General features: G+C 31.4%; 2 protein-coding genes across 2 annotated transcripts in view; one reads left to right on the top strand and one right to left on the bottom strand.

Annotated features, from left to right (window-relative positions):
• Positions 1-7521, bottom strand: part of LOC145246617 (PDZ and LIM domain protein 7-like) — a 78740-nt gene extending 71219 nt beyond the window's left edge. Inside the window, exon 1 of the mRNA XM_080108286.1 lies at positions 7126-7521. Coding sequence (XP_079964412.1) covers positions 7126-7233 — 108 coding nt within the window. The 5' untranslated portion in view covers positions 7234-7521. The remainder of the gene's footprint in view (positions 1-7125) is intronic.
• Positions 7522-17160: 9639 nt separating this feature from the next.
• The window catches only part of LOC145246616 (voltage-dependent calcium channel gamma-5 subunit-like), a 166692-nt gene continuing 162446 nt past the window's right edge, over positions 17161-21406 (top strand). The window contains exon 1 of the mRNA XM_080108284.1: positions 17161-17223. The gene's annotated coding sequence lies outside the window, so the exon portion shown is untranslated. The remainder of the gene's footprint in view (positions 17224-21406) is intronic.

The raw sequence follows: 21406 nt of genomic DNA, 5'->3' as shown, positions 1-21406 counted from the left end.
TTCTTCTTGTTGTTAAGTAATAGGGCTTCTCGAATTCCCAAATGGTCACTCATCTTGTACTAGCCAGGCTCAACATGGTTTAACTTCGGTGATCTGAGGAGAACTGGTGTGTCAACGTGATTATGATGTATATATATATATATATATATATATATATATATATATATATATATGTATATATATATAAACACACACATATATACACTCACATATATATACATTCATATATATACACACATATGTATATACATATATATATATATATGATGATTGCAACGTCTTGTCAGACGACTGCCACTCCCTCAGACACTTAAAGTTCATGAGCCCAAAAATGATTTCCATCGCCACAGGACCATTTTTATAGACAAATGCCTGGGGGAGTATCTATACACAGATGATGTTACAGAGTCTTAGCTTTGTACGACAGCTAAGTCTCTCTCTCGGTTCAAAATGTTGAGATCCAGCAACAAGCAAGACAAAGATACCTTGCAACAAGTTAAACTGCAGACCAGCTTAATGCGGGTACTGGTCTCCCGCTTTATGGTTTGTTAAATCAGAGATTTGTTTCTCCTAGAAAGGTTGCCTTCACCACGGCTTACGGGAGCCCTCTCCACCCCAGCACACACATACATACACACAAACACACACGGTGCTAGTTCATTCACCCTTTGAAAGGTCTGAAGGATTATACATATATACACACATATTTATATACATATATATATATATATATATATATATATATATATATATATATGAACTAAATAATAACTAAAATGATTGGCAAAATAGTTTTAAAGATTTGAAGTTGAAAGGCAACGCTAATGTTTACAGAAGGCTAAAGCATTTTTGTCTCATCAAAAACGCCGGGAAGAAGTCGTTAATGGTGGCGAATGTAAAACACATTCTTACATAGATTAGAATGTTTTTAATAAGGCTCGAAATAGACGCGGGCAACGATCCAACAAAGTGGCGTCGTTCCTGGGCGAAACCGAGGCGAATAAAGGAATATCAATTACAAATGGCGGAAATCTCTTGATGCTCTAAAATTAAAAAAGAAACTTTTTTCGCGTATTCTTCAATTTGATAAAACTTTTACAAGGTTTGGATTATTAAATACAGATATCACTATTTTCTAGCGTTTGGTGTAGTCTTTGAGACCCCCTCCCCCTCTCTTTCTCTCTCTCTCTCTCTCTCTCTCTGTTTGCCTGTCTATCTGTCTCTCTCTCTCTGAAAATACACTTACCAGAAGAAAGCCACACACACACACACACACACACACACACACACACACACACACACACACACACATATATATATATATATATATATATATATATATATATATATATATATAAAACCTTACTGTGAGCTGGGCAGTGTAACTTGGTGTCTTTGCGTTGTGGGGACATTTCTGAAAGGGTTAATACACCCAAGTACGATACGACCAGCTTCCTAGTCCCTGGTTGTACAGAGAAAGTCATCCTCTTTTAATTAAATAGGTTATTTGGGTCTTTTTGCTTTACGAATCTTTGGCGATCTTTAGGCATCATTATCGTAACGTATTGAAACGCTTCGTATTAAACATTTCACTAACAATGACCATTGTTTATCAGTGGAATTTGGATGGCAATAAGCCTTCCCACAGTCCCAGTCCTCTTCGTACTTATATAGTATGTCTAGTTAATACTTTCACTACTCGGACTTTCCATTCTCCTCGATCCTTCTCAAATATATGGTGTGGTGCCAGTCGATGCCGACGTTACATTTTTAGGTGGGGGTTCTTATCTGTAAACTTTTAAAGGGAAATTGTATAGATAGATGAAAAAGCAGCAAGGAATTTCCGGAAGATCCCGCTAGTTAAAGGATATGCTTCAACCAACAGGAATGCGTCGAAAATGCCTTCCCTAAAGTCGCTAAAGATTGTTATTCTGCTGCAAACGTTTAAAGTCTTGTAATTCAACTCCAGTAAAGAAACAGCTGATGTATATATATCTAGATATGGAATCCGGTAGATGTGGCTGCGATTGTGTGCCGAGAAGTGTGCCAGAAAACACACCAACCCAACCAAACCTATTGCTCGCTGCCGCCCCCTTCTCTTATGTGTGGCTAGTATTTCTTTCTCAAAATATTGCAAGTTTGTTAATGAGATCTGTTAGACGAGCAAGGCATGCAAAGGCAAGAGAAATTATCCGATATCGGCATATAACGTAAGCCAGAATGCCTGGAAGTGTTTTCGGTACATCCCCCTTAATGATTCTTTTCAGCAGTATCTTCAGAATATGTGCCGGAAATTATATATATATATATATATATATATATATATATATATATATATATATATATATATATATATATATAACTACTTAGTTTACTTACATAAAATTAATATACGGAAGTATAGGTTTATGCGTAAACTTTAAGTATTTACTTCAAAAGTGCTCAATACGTAGGTAGAGCTAGTTAGTAATTTATAAAATATATATGGCGATTAAGCTACACTGAATATTCCGCGTTTCATCCACTCTAGGACTCCTCAGGCTTTATATATATATATATATATATATATATATATATATATATATATAATTAAATTTAAATTATTAAATACTCGAAACAGTGTTTCATGGTAAACAACTGATGATCCCTTGAAAAATAAATTATTAGTACTATAGTAAATTCGATAGCGAGTTGATGCAGTGATTGCAGGTGATTAAATGACTTACTGACTAGATGGTTTTCTAACGAATGATAAAAAATATTTTTTTTGTATAGTTTTAAAGGTTAAAAACTTCAAAGACTATATATATACACATATGTATGCATATATATATATATATATATATATATATAGTACGTTATGAAATATATATATGCCATATATATTATCATAACTTATTATTTAGCTCTACCTATGTATTGAGCACTGTTGAAGTAAATACTGAAAAATTTACGCATAAAATTATATCTTCGTATATTAATTTATGTGATTAAATGAAGTAATCATATATATAATTTTCGGCACATATTCTACTCTTCCGTTTTTAGATGTTCTTGTTTCCAAGACTTCTTTATTTTTTCTTACTTCTGTCTATCGTAAACCAACATTTACAAGCCTCTCTACACGTTGGGACTCATTTTGTTCTACAAATAAAAAAAAATTGACTTAAGCCCCTAACACATAGTGCTATAATGATTTGTTCCAAAACCAATCTGGATGACGAGATTAAATTCATCACAAAGACCATTCGCAAAAATGGCTATTCCTTAGACATTGTTGAATCTAATATTAATAAGAAAGTTTCCAATTTTTATAAATCTAAAAAACTGTAGTCAATAGATATCCTGTTTACCTTCGTCTACCTTGGCTAGATAATATCAATGACCGATATGCCAAGCAAATCTCTTTGTCTGTACAACGGTGTTATTTTTCGTCGAACCCACGTGTTGGTTTTTAACTAGACCTATGTTGTCGTCCATTCGTCTCCAACTTAATAATTCTATCATTTATTTATTTAAATGTAGCTGCAGTGCGCGCTATGTTGGGTGGAAATCGCAAAGATTAGATTCTCATTTAAAACACCACGTACCATCAAAGAGTCGTCATGCAAAATTTTCACCTTCTGACGTTCTGAATAATACATATGGTTCTGCGATCTGCGACCACCTTATAAATAGTCGTGCTTGTGCCATGAATTTCAGTGTTGACATGTTCACGATCCTATGCAGATAGCATTCGCCTTTTCATTCAAAAATCCTAGAAACCATTTTTATTAAGTCCTTGAGACATCTTTGTAAACAAAAAGAAAATCTCTTAGGACTTTATTTGATTTCTATGTGATTTTTCCCCATTAACTTATTTATTTATTTTTTTAATTATATATTTTCTCTTCCCTGCCATATTCATGATATTTTTTAACGCAATTTTTTCTCGAGTTAACTTTGTTAAGCGAGAAACGAAACCCGGTTAGTTAGCCCTTTTTCATTTTTCTTTTTAATTTTTTAATCCATCATGTTAATTGGTTTATATTCAGCCATAATACTATTTTAAAACTGAAGCGTCATCCACGGACGGTGCGACATACAGACGGACAGAACCTCCGATAAAGATACGTAGTCGCGTCTAAAAACCTGTTTCGGTGCAGGAAACAGTAAGCATAATAATAGGACCTTAGTCAAGCGTAGGAAACTATGGATAAGAATACGCTTTTAGATTACGAGCATTGTATTGTGTGCGAAAATAAGTATGCATTTACGTATGACAATAAGGAAGGAAGGAAGGGAAAAAGTAAAAAGGTGAATAAATGGAATAACACATAAAAGAGAAGGAAAAAATGTAAAATAGAAAAAGTATTATTCGTGGTGAGAATCTATATTCAAGTACTACAAAATAAAATAAAATAAATAAATAAATAATAATAATGAAAACCGAAACTGTATACTTGTAAGTTAATCCCCTGTGCCCCCCTTTTTTGTGCGTGTGTCACCAAAAACTGACGCCACACAAAATAAGAGAGGACGGTCAAGAAAGAGGATGGAAAGACCGAGGAGAGAAAGCATTAGCAAGACCTCCGCTAGATGACTGCAAAGAGGGCTGGGACCTTAGGGAGGCTTTTTGCCACCCAAATTCCAGTGAAGACCAGTGGGCTGCCAACGAGAACGCAATGATAAGCAGCTATTGCGATAATGCAAATTCATCTACAATGGTTATCGGAAGAGATAGAAAGTACTGGAAATCTAGGAAGATTTGTGGCTCAGACTCCAGAGAACGCCACAAGCTGTTCTCATAGAGACATCTTTGATGATGGCTTGTGTGACTATTCCTAGTGAGTTGTTGTTGTTATTGTTGTTGTTAATAATAATAATAATAATAATAATAATAATAATAATAATAATAATAATAATAATAATAATCTATAGCGAGAACACACGCAAAATAGTCGCGAGGAGTAAACGAGTTTGTAAAGTCGAACAAGAGAGAGCACTGGAAGGGCAGGGGAAGTACTGGAATCCTGCGGCAGACTATTGCTATTCATTTACCAAACAAACCCAACGGTCGTTATTTACAGAAAAATCCATGGTAAATGGCTGCTTCAATTCATCAAGGTTATTTCCAACGGTTATTGAAAGAATCCAAAACTTTTAAATATCTTGGGAGACTTGTTGCCATTCAAACCCCGAGAAATGTTACATGTTCTTTTCAGTAAGAAATCATTGATGATGAATTGTGCAATAAATCTTAGTGATTAAATATATATATATATATATATATATATAATATATATAATATATATTATACATATATATATAATATATATTATACATATATATATAATATATATTATACATATATGCATATACATGCGTATATATACATACATATATAAATATACACATACACATATATATATACATTTATATACATACATATATATACATATATATAATACATATATACGTACATATACATATATACATATATATATACATACATATATATGTACATACACACATATATACATATACACACATATATACACATAAATGTATGTATGTATATACATATATATATATACACACACGTATGTAAGAAGTCATATTTGTATGCATGTATATACATATATATATATATATATACACACGTATATATATATACATACACACACATACACACACACGCATATATATATATATATGTGTGTGTGTGTGTGTGTGTATAAATATATATATTAAAGATTAAATCCCTTTAAGGGACATAGAGAACGGGATTTAATCTTTAATATTTTCTTTGTACGTGCTATTTAGTAAAATAATTTCAAACCGGTATTAATATTTGGCTAGCGATGTTTCCTGAAGAGATGTAAAATTGAAATTAAGATTGAAAATTCATGAATTAAGGAAATTATTTTAAACATTGTATTTCTTTGTTTCAAACAATAATGTTTTTTTTTTGGGGGGGGGGCAAAGTAATTCTTTCAAAATTGGTTTTTAAATATATAAACTCCAATTGTATTTGCTCCATCTAGTATATTGAGCAATTTTACTTGGCTGGGATTGTTTTATATAAAAATTACCTCCAATAATATTTTGTAAGACTTGAAACTACTAGATTCACTGATCTGTAATCTAATTCCTTTCATTACCTGGATATATATATATATATATATATATATATATATATATATATATATATATAATATGTGTGTGTGCGTCTGTGTGTGTAAATATATATGTATATATAATATTATCAATTTTCATACAAATATGACTTCTTACATAATTTATAATTTTCAACGTATGTGCTAAGCAGCAAGATAAATATCATTTTGCAAATTTTGAGGATAAAAGCCATTCTTTGAAACTCTATGAAATAAGAAAATTTTTTAAGTGCCTGTGTTCTTTGTCGAATAATAAACTTTTGTAATTTCTAATTTTCAAAATTTATATTGAATTCCTTATAAACACACACACACACACACACACACACACACATACACACACATATTGTCTAAAATATAATTGTCCACTGACACGTGTTTCGTCGTCTACAACTCAGCGAGATTCAAAAACGGGACCCCATAGAAAGAAGCCTAAACTTCTACCGCTATGCTATCTCGCGCGACTGCTGAATATATCGCGATTTACGTAGATCTCATTTATTTCTTTTTTGCGATACTTTTTGAATGAATTCAATTATTTATACGAAAGTGCATTTTTACCTAAATGCAATTTGCGAATAATTTTTCCTTTTACCAATCTGGTACCCCCAAATGGGGAGCGGTAAAAGGGAAAATTATTCCCAACTCGCATTTAGGTAATAATGCACTTTCCTATAAATAATTGAATTCGTTCCAAAAGTATCGCAAAACAAAAACAAATAAATAAAACATATATATATATATATATATATATATATATATATATATATATATATATATATATATATATATATATATATATTATTTATTTGTTTGTGGACACTTCATTTTTGTAAACTTTAAAATTCGGGGTGGTGTCATCGAATATATACTATAGACAGTAAGTAAAAACATTACGTTATATTTATTGTTTATAACCGCCCTAGGACGGGTAGTCCACTTCTAATGCATAAAAAGCATAGTTTACCTGAGCCACGTGTAATGGTAGGTGTTGATCCGCACCCCCTTGCATTTTGAAGCCCCATGGTTGAGCCGAGTCGAATTTCTGTAGTTTAATTTCTAACACTTCGCCCATTTTGATTTGCTTTGTAGATGTAGTTTGTATATATGAAGAGAGAGTTTTTCGCCTCGGTTAATGTTCCTTGATAATTCCAAACGGATGAAAATAAAAAGCGAATTCACTTGTTCGCTTAAGAGACGCGGACCCGCTTAACAGAAAATAAAACTAGACAAGTGCGAAGCAAACGAACAGTTTATATACCAGCAGCAACCCACGTTTTTTTTTTTTTTTTTTTTGGAAAGAGGTGGGTCGGCTAACAAAAAAAAATAAAATAGTGATGTGGGTCGTTATTTTTGGGAAGGTGTTGGTGGGGGGTGAACACTGGCACGAGTCTAAAGGGGGGGATGGCGAGGAGCGCATGAACAAACTTATCATTTCTCTTCCTAACTGACATACCATCATTATTTACAGAGAGGAAGCCAAGTGTCACGACCTAAATTAGAAACAATGTATTAGTTAGTAAGGAAGCGGTTTGCTAGTACTTCTTTATAATCAGCCCGTCATATAAAAAGGCGCTTTATTATTTTTTGAAAGTTTTATTTTCAGCAGAGTGATCTTTTTACTCGGAACAGGGAGTGACAATTCAAGAAGTTTATACGATATTTTAAAATTTTTAATATATATATATATATATATATATATATATATATATATATATATATATATATACTTTAAATTTGTCTTTACACGGTCATGAGCATGTTTCGGTGTTCTAGTGTTTCGGTATTCTAGTATTTAGTAACTAGAGACCTCTTCAGGCACAACGCAAATATTAAAAAGCGAAATTCTTTATTTATATATATATATATATATATATATATATATATATATATATATATATATATATATATATATATAATATAAAATTGAATGTGTGTGTGTGCGTGTGGTCACGAATAGGCTCCTATATGGTTGACTGTTTTTTAAAAAACTGATTACATATAATGATAGAAGATGTATCGAGACACAGGAGTGGGTATGTTTGATCTGGCAGAACGGTGATTCATTAAACTTCTGCGGTCTGCGTTCGCGACTGGTCCACAAACTATGGAAATAAAAAATTTAAAAATTAAAAAAAAAACGTTTACAAGTGTTTTTGATATAGATGTACATAATAATACTTTGATAAGTATGTTTTAACTTAAATAGGGATGGTATAATAAAATTGTGGGGTCTGCGTTCGCGCCTGGCCTCCATAGAATGGAAATAGGCACAAACTTTAATAAAAACTTTTCATATCTATCTGCGTAAGTATACTTTGATAATTATGTTTCAGTTTGAAGAAATATGGTATAATAAAATTATGGGGTGTTCGTTCGCACCTAACCTCCATAGAATGGAAATATGTCACATAGTTTAACAAGGTTTTTTAATATAGATCCACAGAATATTGTGATAAGTGTTTCTGTATGAACAGGTATGGTATAATAAATTATGGGGTTTATCTATTTTATTTTTACTTTCATCATATTTTGCTTTGGTTTTGATACCCCCAAATTCAAAGCTATCTCTTTACAACCCTTCGTTTTCATACCCTATCATACTTTCATAAAGCAAAGTCCATTTTGTGTAGGCTCTTTTTGAACCCAGTCAACGACGGGTACTTTTGCTAGTATATATATAAAATAAGACATTTACCACTTAATCAAAATTATAAGACCAGGAGTATAAATTCTACGAAATTGTACGGAAAGTGTATGAAAACATTCAACAACCACCTTTCATAATGAGTTCTGCCTATACTGGTTTTGATGACTTCAAAAATTCGATGGAGCATGTTTCTATTAAGATGCGGGGAATCTTCTTCCACGGAGTCTTTTTTTGTTGAATATTGTTTACCATTTCGATAAACATATCTTGTCATCCATCCCCAAACATTTTCAATTGGATTCAAGTCCGGTGAGCGTTCAGGATGTCCCAAGAGATAGACCGTGACCATCGTCATAGATAGCCTGTCAGCTGAAAAATGACGTCATCGCCACAGGGCCTAGCAAGCAAGATAAGTGGAACACAGACTGTCGATAATGAGCAGACATTTTTTCAGAAAGCGTTAGAAAACTTCAAAATTGGATTAAAAAAGATAAATATGATACTTTGTACTGAAACTCATCCAATATTAATAATAAAAATATTAATAATAAAAAACGAATTTAAAGGGAGAAAAGTTGTTCAAAAGTTTAAAAAGAAAAGGAATACGATTTGATTTGTATGAAACTGAAGTTTATTCAATAGAAATAAATAAAAATGAACAATAAATATTTTTTAGATAAAAAAAACAATATTTTATAAATCAAAACTGAAAAACAAACGATAAATTAGTTTAACTGAAAAACGAACAATAAATTAGTTTAACTGAAAAACGAATAATAAATTAGTTTAAATGAAAAACGAACAATAAATTAGTTTAACTGAAATACGAACAATAAATTAGTTTAACTGAAATACGAACAATAAATTAGTTTAACTGAAATACGAACGATAAATTAGTTTAACTGAAAAACGAACGATAAATTAGTTTAACTGAAAAACGAACAATAAATTAGTTTAACTGAAAAACGAACAATAAAGTAGTTTAACTGAAATACGAACAATAAATTAGTTTAACTGAAATACGAACAATAAATTAGTTTAACTGAAATACGAACAATAAATTAGTTTAACTGAAATACGAACAATAAATTAGTTTAACTGAAAAACGAACAATAAATTAGTTTAACTGAAATACGAACAATAAATTAGTTTAACTGAAATACGAACAATAAAGTAGTTTAACTGAAATACGAACAATAAATTAGTTTAACTGAAATACGAACAATAAAGTAGTTTAACTGAAATACGAACAATAAAGTAGTTTAACTGAAAAACGAACAATAAATTAGTTTAACTGAAATACGAACGATAAAGTAGTTTAACTGAAAAACGAACGATAAATTAGTTTAACTGAAAAACGAACAATAAATTAGTTTAACTGAAAAACGAACAATAAAGTAGTTTAACTGAAATACGAACAATAAATTAGTTTAACTGAAAAACGAACAATAAATTAGTTTAACTGAAATACGAACAATAAATTAGTTTAACTGAAATACGAACAATAAAGTAGTTTAACTGAAATACGAACAATAAATTAGTTTAACTGAAATACGAACAATAAATTAGTTTAACTGAAATACGAACAATAAATTAGTTTAACTGAAAAACGAACAATAAAGTAGTTTAACTGAAAAACGAACAATAAATTGGTTTAACTGAATAATGAATAATAAATTAGTTTAACTGAATAACGAACAATTAGTTTAACTGAATAACAAACAATAAGTTAAAAATTAAATTCAAACAAATGTTAGTATAAACAAAGTTACTAAGGCAGAAATATTTCAAACATTGAATATTAAAACTTTTCAAAAATCTGTTGTAGAATTTAATTAAAAGTTTGAATTTTCCTTTTTTTTATATTTTTTTTTTTTACTAATATTGTCATTCTCTTTGCAACAAAAAATGTTTATAAGAGAATTCGATGAACTCCATATCAGCATTTTTTTCAATTTGCTGAATAGTGTGACCCTCATCAAAAGAGTCAACATGAAATAATCGATTTTGATCAGCCAAAATATTTAAAGTTATGTACATGGCTAATTTTCTCTGATGAATCGAATGTAAAAAAGAATCGCATTTTGTAAGTTTGTTTATAACTATATAATTATATAAGACAAAATTATTAGTTATATCATTTGGGTATAGCAGAGAACCTCTGTTAATACCCTGAAAGTAGCTGTTTAATTCAACTATTTCTTCAACAGCCTCTCTCCCGGATATCAAATTTTTGCAGCTATTGCATTTCAGTTTTTTGAAAACTGCATGACAGCAATAACCTGCTAAGTATAATATAACAGGAAGTACTTCCTTGCATTGATTAACATCATCTTCTGTTACATCTATGTTAAATTTATAAACATGTAACTCTTGCTCTCTTGTCATTTCATCCCAGTTAGTTTCTTTAAAATTTTTCAATTCAATAGTTCGATTATTAATTGGTAATCTCAATTTTAAAACTGACAACATTTTGATTTTTTTCACATTCATACACCTGACGTATCGATATATTATACTGATCTTCACTAAGTTGTCGATACTGGCCAAACCTTGACTCAAACTTTCCTGGTAATATATACACTGTGTTCAGTACATTTATACAATATTTAGTCAATTCTAAAATTGCGTAAGTAGTATGGTGCAAAGCAGTATACGTTTCCTTTGTTAACTTACCAGTTCTTCCAGGAGTGCTATTCCAAGTTTCTAACCAGTCACAGAACACATTTAGGAAACTATAATTACCACTATTTAATGTAAGTGGATTAGCATATTTATTACGAAGTCGACAACCTTTATATGGTGTTTTCACATTCAGTATTGTCCACCAAATATAAAATATTTGAATGTATTCTGCGATTGCTGCATAATTTGGCAAGCATTCCTGTTTTCCTAAGGTTAGAAAACTTGAATAGTATATTCGTTGAAAATTTGCAAAACCAAATTAACATTTTGCCTTTCAAAAGTAGTCGGAGAAATAGCTTTTGAAGTCAACTTATAGCAATATTTCACAAGTGATTGAGATTCTAGGGCATAAAGTTTATGCAAAATAGAAAATGGAGCACTTTGTATGTTATCTAATTCATGATTTCCATTATAACAAAACTTTGGGAACATCATGCATTTACGTTCATCTTTTTGGCGAAGCCAATTGTTTCTAATGCATTTTAATATATGCACTGAGTCGAATAAGAAGAAAAGAGGGCTAGATGTTCTTACTGGATGGGGATATACAATTGAAAGCTTTGATGGGCTACAAGAGAAAGACATAGATTTTTTATTTATTGCATTTTTATCTGTTATAACAAATAATACCTTAACCCCTATATCTTCTAAGCCAATTATTACGTTTAATTATGTCAAATAAGTTCTCAGCTAGAAGACATTTAGTTGGCATAACATGCACAACATCCTTATATTGTGAGAATACACTGCTAAGCATAAAAGCAAATGCACTTGTGGCAGGTTCATTGCTGTTGTTAGCTAAGCCAACAATATTACCATTTTTATAATCAAGATAAGGTTTGAGATGTATTTCATCAACAAGTAAAGATACTGTGATGTCATTCTGCATTAGTAACTTGAACTTACTTTTAATATACATGAGAAAATTGTTATCGTGTTGTTCAATGACAGGATTCATAGAAGTTGATAAGATTAATCTTCGAATGGTTGAATAGCATGGTAAAATTACATTCTTAGTGTCTCTTAACAGTCTGTACCCTCTAGGGGAGCAGTTATATAATAAGGAAGAAAATACCATCATTTCACTCGAATAATTAACCTTATTCATTGTCATTATATTAATTTGTTCATATATGGACTTAATGGAATTAAAATACTTAAATGATTCATCTTGTACTAATAGCAAAAATGATAAGATTAATTTTAATAAAGAACTTATATTAGAAGTTTTCATTTCTGTTCTTCGATGTCCATTTTTTTCATGTTTTCTATCAAGATCTGCAGAGTATTTTCCTCTGATACATGTTTAGGAATTCTATACTCCCCTATAGCACTCATTTCCACATCACTACAGAATACTCTAACGGCCAAGTTCGGTTCAATCACCATAGACATTTTTATTTTGGGGCATGGGCATCTCTTTATATGGCATATAATGATGGTATTGTCTTGCCTAATAGAAGTCCAATAATTTTTATCTATAAACGTTAATTTTTTTTCTAAATCATCAATATTATGGAAAGTTTTACGTTTCCGTAACTCTAACTTGTCAGCAACACTTTCACATAATGCATGCTTAAGAGCAGAATTTTCTAAACGCATTTTCTTTGCATTAGGAGACTCTCTAAAAGTGGTTGATGACGATAAATAGGATGGACAGTTTGGTAATATTCGAGGAATAGCACCATCCTTAAGATAGCGATTTTTTTAAATTTAACATTAATTGTCTTTCCAGTTCTTTAATCAAATGCTGATGCTTCTCGTTGTATGTTTTCAGGTCGAAAATGAAGTTCACATACCTAAAGAAATAATTTAAAAGAAAAGCATACCATGTTTGCCTTAATACAAAAAAAAAAAGAAAATGGCATGACAAAAAACGATAAAATAAAAAAATAAGGTAAATGGGCAGAATTAGTCCACCCTCGAAAACTCCTTTTAAATTACCACTTTTAAAGGTTTTCGGGGGTGCTGAAAACGAAAATAACGTTTAAAATTACGGCAAACTAGTAGTTTTCAAGATATAAAGAGATGTTAGTTAATAAAAGGGGAGGATAATTTAACCTAAAACGACCACCCACATTATCGCCATTTTTTTTACATGTGCAACAAGCATTTTTTTTTTAAATTACATTTTCGCCTCAAACAAGGCGAAGTGCCTCTTTGATGTAGGAATGAACACAACTAAACGTAAAATGAGCACCTACAGTTGACCCCCTCTCCCCGACAAAAATTCTGTTTACACTTTTTGAAAGGGAGTGCTCATTTTACGTTAAACTGTGTTCATTGGACGTTGACTCCCAACCCCCAACATAAAGGTGGCCATACTCAATTTTCTTCGCTTTTATTTGTTAAAAAGAAAGCGACATAAAAAAAACGATGGTCATAAAGTGGGTGCTCATTTTACGTTAAATTTTTATAGAAAAGTGATCCCCTAGTTTTTAAAACTAACATTTCTTCATATCTTGGAAACTACTCGTTTGCCGTAATTATAAACGTTATTTTCGTTTACAGCGCCACTAGCAGTATCAGAATCTGGGGGAATTTTTGACAACCCTAACACAAAACTGCTAAAACATATACAAAACTCGTAATTTCTCCGTTTAAAGTAGGTTGTTCATTTTCTTTATGAAATATACTTCCAAAATAAACTATTAAAATTGTTTAAAAAATAATTAAAATATTACTTTTTTATTGCCGGCATTTTGTAAACACTTTTTTAAAATAAAAAAATAATAATTCTATTATTTTTTAAACAATTCTAATAGTTAATTTTGGAAGTATATTCTCCAAAATTCTGACACCAACAGGGCCACGACATTTACCACAAATAATTATTGATAAGCTTTTGGGATAACAAAAAACGGTCATAAACTTTTAGTTTAATCTATTTCACGCTAATATAAATATTGCACAGTAAAATAGTTGAACTAAAAAGATAAATGATTTTTCTTATGTAGAATTATTTAAACAAGGAATTCCGTTTTTAAGATATCGCTTTTATTAAATTGTTAGGTGAGAGTACATAATATTTTCACCATACTCCCCATTTTAAATAAGTTTCTAAATAATAATTTATTATTTCAGCAAATAACTTAAATTACATGTAAAATTCATTTTTTATATACATACTTTCATTTTTATTTTAAAATACGTTCTAAAAAATAAAAAAATAAAAATAAAAAGGCGCGTTTTTTTTTAAATATCTCAAACATTTTAACACTTACTCTGCTATATTTAGATGGAGTAAACATCCTTTCTGTTTATTGCATTAATCCACTACATATATATATATATATATATATATATATATATATATATATATATATATATATATATATATATTCTGCCATCTAATTTACATAAATGTCTGTGGTATGTTAGGTGTATCAGAATTTTTGTAGGAATTTTTGACACCCCTAACACGAAACTGCAAATAAAATATAAAAAAACTCGTAATTTCTCTTTTATGGTTGGTTGTTTATTTTCTTTATGGATTATACTTCCAAAATAAACTATTAAAGTTGTATAAAAAGTAATAGAAATATTTAAAAAAAAAATAGTAATGAAATTAATTGAATGTTACGAGTTCAGTATTTTTCAATTTTTAAACTTTAAAAATCTATCAAAATTTTTCTATTGATTCAATTTTTACGATATTTTCAGGGTCAATGTGAAATTTTATGCTTTTTCCAATAAACCGAATATAATATTTTAGACAAACATTTTTTTTTAATTCACGCCCCCCATTTTCAAATGTATATTAAAAAGTAAATAATTAATTTATGTACCAAAGTTTTATATATCACAAATTGAAGATAAAAGATCAATAAATAATATATTCAAATTTAAAACAAAAAAAGTAGTGTTTTTTAGAAATTTATCTGTAAAGTCCGAAGTTTAAAACCTTTTAAAAAAAAAACAAACACGTTGTTTGTTTGTTTGTTTGTTTTTTAATGAAACCTTGGTCCTTGCTCCGTTAATTGAAAAAAAAATAGGGCTTGAATTACATTTTTTTGAGGAGCTATTAGCTTCGAAAGATAGCGGGTGGAATTATTCAATAGTTTTCACGAAATTTCTGACACTGCTAGTGGTATGTATGTAAATTAAATGGTGACACTGGAAATACTCTTTCACTAAATGTTCGCAAAGGTGTATTATTTTACCAAATACTTTATCCATTATATCCCCTGGTCCTTGTAAGGTGTAATAGATACAGTATTGGTAAAATTCAGTTTTAAGTCACATTCTTCTAGAGGTTGAAGATTCAATCCTCAGTGCGGGCGACATTGAAAATAAAATTGCGAATTAGAACTTCTACCCAGTCATGGCTGACGGAACGAGAGCCCGCTTCCCTCGTAGATTCAATAACGGGTTCCGTTCCGAATTCTTCGCAGATGTCCCAGTTCGACAAGATACACCTGAAAAAGGTTGGCAGTTACATTGACCGAAACGTTGTGAAAATAACAATCAAGATGAGAACAGTAGTCTAAAGAAAAAAAAAACACGAATAATCAATCCTCATCTAAAAAATTTAGAAACGTAAGCTCACAAAGATATTAAACATATGAGAGATAGGTGTTAATCAACAAAGGGTGATAGGGCAAAAAGAACTACATAACTAAGGAAGAGACGAGTAACGTTTCCAGTTAATTATAAATTAAGACTATAAGAATTAGATTGAAATTAAAACAGAATTTTCATTCAAAGATAACTCAATCCCAGAACTAAATCATATTTTTAGCATGTATATTGTTTTATTACTCTGGATAGTGTTAGTTAAGCCGCATTAAGCATTATAATGGATAAATTTGTTTCAACATTAGATAACCCTCAAAGGGTTGAGATGCCGTGAAATAGACAACGAAAACCAAACGAGTTCTAGTGAGTGTAGGATGTTGAGCAAACCAGTTGGAATTGGGTGGAGTCGAAGGTATTTTGTTTATATTCATTTATATCGTCTTCTCTCGTTCAACGACTTATCCTTCCTTTTCCCCTACCCTACCCGCTCATACTCAACGACTTTCCTTCCCTTCCTTTCCCGCGACACTTATCCAAATTCCAGGCAGAAACGCGCAAAATACTTAACCCAATGCTCACCAATACAAACATACAGTGAAGTAGACATGGGGGAAACATATACAGAACACACGTCCAACCTCCCGTCTCTCTCTCTCTCTCTCTCTCTATTTCAAATACTCGACCTTCTGCACTAGTCGTCTCCCTTACACGATCGCCTAAAGTTGGAAACATATGTACAGAACACATCTCCAATTTTTCATTCTCTCATTTTCTGTTTTTTTCTCTCTCTTCTCTCTCCATATATATATATATATATATATATATATATATATATATATATATATATATATATATATATTGTGCCCAGAAAGTTGTTAGATGAGACAAGTCATTGGTACCGTCGGTTTCAAGCTCGATAATTATTGGCTGAAGAGAGCTTGATAAGGATATCTTAAACGGTCGTAATTATCGGGCTTGAAACCGACGGTACCAATGACTTGTCTCATCTAATAACTTTCTGTACACAAAATATAAATACACTCTTATATTTCGGATTTTCCTTTTAATTGAGCACTCTGCTGGATTTCTTTTTCCAAAAAGAAAAAACTAATCATATATATATATATATATATATATATATATATATATATATATATATATATATATATATGGTGCCTGGAAAACTCGTACCTGGAAAACCATTTTTGCAAGGTAGGAAAACTGGTCCATTGTTGAATAGATATCGATTGAAAACACATTTTATGATCGTTCTTGAAGGGGATATTGTTTTTAAAGGCAACTATGCACCCTCATATTTTTGAAAATTATTTTTACTTGTTTATTCTTATTTTAAAAAAAAAATAAATTGATCACGGAGTCAAGACACGAAAAACGAAACCATATATTTATTTTTTAAATACTTTAGTTTTAACACTTTTATGTTATTACGACATAAAAAAAATAAAAAAAAGAAAGAAAGAAAGAAAGAAAACACTAATGTATTATGAAAGAAAGCAAATATTTTATTCAGAAGAATTAATTTAGTTTAAACAATTCTTGTGTTATTACGAAACAAGAAAAGAAAACACGGTACTTACGTGTTTTTGGTACCGTGCTGAAATAAAGATAAAATGTATCAATATATAATTGTAAAAATATTTATTTAAAAGTCTGCAACACATATATATATATATATATATATATATATATATATATATATATATATATATAAAAGTGAAAATGTTTGTCTGTGTACACTTCCCTACCAAATAACTCTGACAATTTTCGGTCTACAAACTGGAGATTGGACATACGGGGTATGGAGATTTGGGAAAATCTTTGTAATCCGTTTTCGGCCAGACATTTTGCTTTCAAGAGGTCAAAGTTAAACGATTTGACCTTTGAGGACTCTACCAAACTCCTCCGCCAATTTTGGGTCTAAACACTTGAAATTGTAGATATAGTTTGCCTGGACATCGATCTAACTATAATTTGATTTGAGCCCTAAACAATAAATATTAAGGGGTCATAATTAGGGTCAAATTAAAAAAAAAAATTTGGCTTCCAATGAGTCAAAGTTCAAAAGATTTAACATTTGCGATGTCTAGCAAACTATTCAGCCAATTTTAGGTCTAAACATTTAAATTTTACATAAATTGTATTCAGACATGCAGCGAGCTTTTTAATCAGTTTTTAGGCAAAAATTTGGCTGGCAAGAGGTCAAAGTTTACAGAGTTGTCCTTTGCAGACTCTACCAAACTCCTCCGTCAATTTTGGGTGTAAACACTTGAAACTTTGGATGTAGGTAACTTGGACATGGGTCAAACATTTTAATTTAATTGGAACCCAAAACAAAAAAATGTTAAGGGGTTAAATTTAACGTCTGCGGTCTCTATTAACTTTTCCCTATAGTAGTTAAGGAAGTCTATTATATAGAAAGGCATTACCATACATATGCAGACTTTTTAATATATACATATGTACAGAAAGTTATGAACAGTACATAGAGCCCGAGCAAAGCCGGACAGAACTGCTAGTATATATATAAAAGTCAAAATGTGTGTGTGTCTGTCTGTCTGTGTACACTTCCCTACCAAGTAACTCTGTCAATTTTCGATATACACTCAAAATTTGACATACGAGGTATTGAGATTGTGGAAATATTTTGATCGGTTTTCGGCCAAAAATTTGGCTGTTAAAGGGTCAAAGTTCAACGATTTTATTTTTAAGGACCCTACCAAACTCCTCTGCCAATTTTGGGTCTAAACACTTGAAATTTTATATATAGGTTACGTAGACATGGGTCTAACTTCATAATTTTATTTGAGCCCAAAACAATGAATGCAAAGGGATCATAATTGAGATCAAAGTTAAAAAAATATTGACCTTTGCGCTCCCTTTGAAATTACTCAGTCAATTTTTGGTCTAAACATTTGAAATTTTACATAAAGTGTATTCAGACATAGGACAAGCTTTTTTAATTGGTTTTTGGCCGAAAAGTTGGCTGCCAAGATACCAAAGTTCAAAAGATTTGAGTTTTGCGATGTCCAGCAAACTATTTAGACAATTTTTAGTCTAAATGTTAAGTGTTGAGACATTATGTTGAACAAAGATGGCGTCAAGAATCAGTGCAGTCCCGATACTGAGTGTAAAGTAATTGCCAGTAACAAAGATGGCGGCCAAGAATAAGTGCAATCCCGATACTGAGTGTGAAGTAATAACCAGTAACAAAGATGGCGGCAAAGAATCAAATGCGGTTCACGACATAGCCAACGGCGAACTGATTGAATCCAAAATTCGACAATTTTTATAGTAACTTTGGAAGATTTTCATTGGTTGATTACCACAACCGGTGGTTAAAAACGATCGTGGAGAACACTGGTGTCATACCCCCCCCATACCCCCACCAGTCCTTTGATGGGGAAGGTCTCCTAGCGGTTTCGGCTGCAGGGGGACAGGGTAGAAGTACTCGTCAAGGATCCGTTCTTGACACTCAGCCCGACAGGTGAGGGGCTAGGAACCGGCAAGCACCTGTCGGACTGAGGTACGCCGCCTGGGTAATACCTAGGAGGTCCACCCTCCTAGGCCTTGCCACTGGGCTTTCCGGTGGAGTAAGTTTATCGCTTACTGCCTGAGGCGCCCCGACCGGGGAATGCCGAGGGGGTTACTCAGGCAATTTTTACAATTGCAGGAGTGCCCCTCCTTTAGGGGATGTTGCATGATCCCCACTTTCCGGCCTTGTGCCACATTTTGCTGAGGTGGGTAGCAAATAAATCTCTACCCCCATTAGTCCTCTGATGGGAAACCTTATGTTAGGTATTAATTGGTTAATTTGGGGAGTAAGATAGAAATGGTAGCAGTCTAACGTCGTGCCCGGGACAATTTACATTTTTTTTTTTTTGTATGATTTCGACTGTTCAAGCTTCTCTTTTTGGGCATCTGAAAAGAGATTTATTCATAATTAGATCCCAAAATGTTCGATTATAAAATGTTTTAATTTTATTATTTTTATAGGTTTAGTGAAAATGTCGGCTATATTATTTTCAGATGTTACATAAGTAAGAGTAATAGATTTTTTACTTATTTCATCCCTTATGAAATGATATTTGATATCAATATGCTCGACCTTCGTAGTTTAAATTAAGGCTAGACAATCGAAAAGAGGGGATGACTTTCGAAAATATCGGTGAAAAAAGCGACCCCTCCTTGTAGAAAAGTGCCCAGTTGACGGTGAAGGAATTAATGTTTTTAGCCAATTCTTCGGTATTTTTCGCCTGAAGCTTAAAAACGGTACTGATCTTATGAAAATTCGTCGCCTCTGTCGAAAGAGTTAGGAAGACATGCAAACATACATATATATATACATTTATATATTGGTAGCTCAAATTTTCGACCCAAACCGATTAAAAAGCTTGCCCTATCTCTGAATACCCTTTATATAAAATTTCACATGTTTAGACCAGAAATTGTTTGAGTAATTTGGTAGAGACCGCAGAGGTCAATTAAAATAAAAAAATACTTTGACCCCTATTATGACCCCTTAACATTTATTGTTTTGGGCTCAAATCAAGTTATTAAGTTAGAACCTACATCTAAGATTTCAATTGTTTATACCCAAAATTGTCGGAGGAGTTTGGTAGAGTTCTCAAATGTCAAATCGTTTAACTTTGATGCCTTAACAGCAAAACTTCTGGCCGAAAATGGATTACAAAGATTTTCCTAAATGTCCATACCCTGTATATCAAATTTCTTGTCTGTAGACTGAAAATTGACACAGTTATTGTGTCGGGAAATGTACACAGACAGACACACACACACACACACAGACAAACAGGCCGACAGAGAGACAGACACTTTTTTAATCGGAGTTGGCTGCCAAGGTGTCAAAGTTCAATAGATTTAACATTTGCAATCTCTAGCAAACTACTAAGCCAATTTTGGGTCTAAACATTTGAAATTTAACAAAAAGGGTATCCAGACATGCAGCAAGCGTTCTTGTTAGTTTTAAGCCAGGTAGAAATAAAAGTAGTAAATAAGTTTAGAGTTTTGAGTAATAGTAAATAAATAGCATATAATTTTGGGTTTAAGATTAATAGTGAATTATTAGTAAATAAGTTTGGATTTGAGAACGATAGTAAATTAATAGCAAATAATTTTGGATATGAGATTAATAGTGAATTAATGGTAAATAAGTTTGGAGTTGAGGAAATAGTAAATTAATAGCAAATAATTTTGGGATTGAGATTAATAGTGAATTGATAGTAAATAGGTTTGAGTTGAGAGTAAAAGTAAATTAATTTATCTATCTATCTATCTATCTATCTATCTATCTATCTATCTACCTATCTATCTATCTATCTATCTATCTATCTATCTATCTACATCTAACTTAATA

The sequence above is a fragment of the Euprymna scolopes genome, chromosome 24 (genome assembly GCF_053919585.1).
Source record: "Euprymna scolopes isolate OS-2025 chromosome 24, ASM5391958v1, whole genome shotgun sequence".
In the NCBI taxonomy this organism is placed as follows: domain Eukaryota; kingdom Metazoa; phylum Mollusca; class Cephalopoda; order Sepiida; family Sepiolidae; genus Euprymna; species Euprymna scolopes.
The sequence above is the reverse complement of the archived record's forward strand: the minus strand, read 5'-3'. Positions and strand labels throughout refer to the sequence as shown.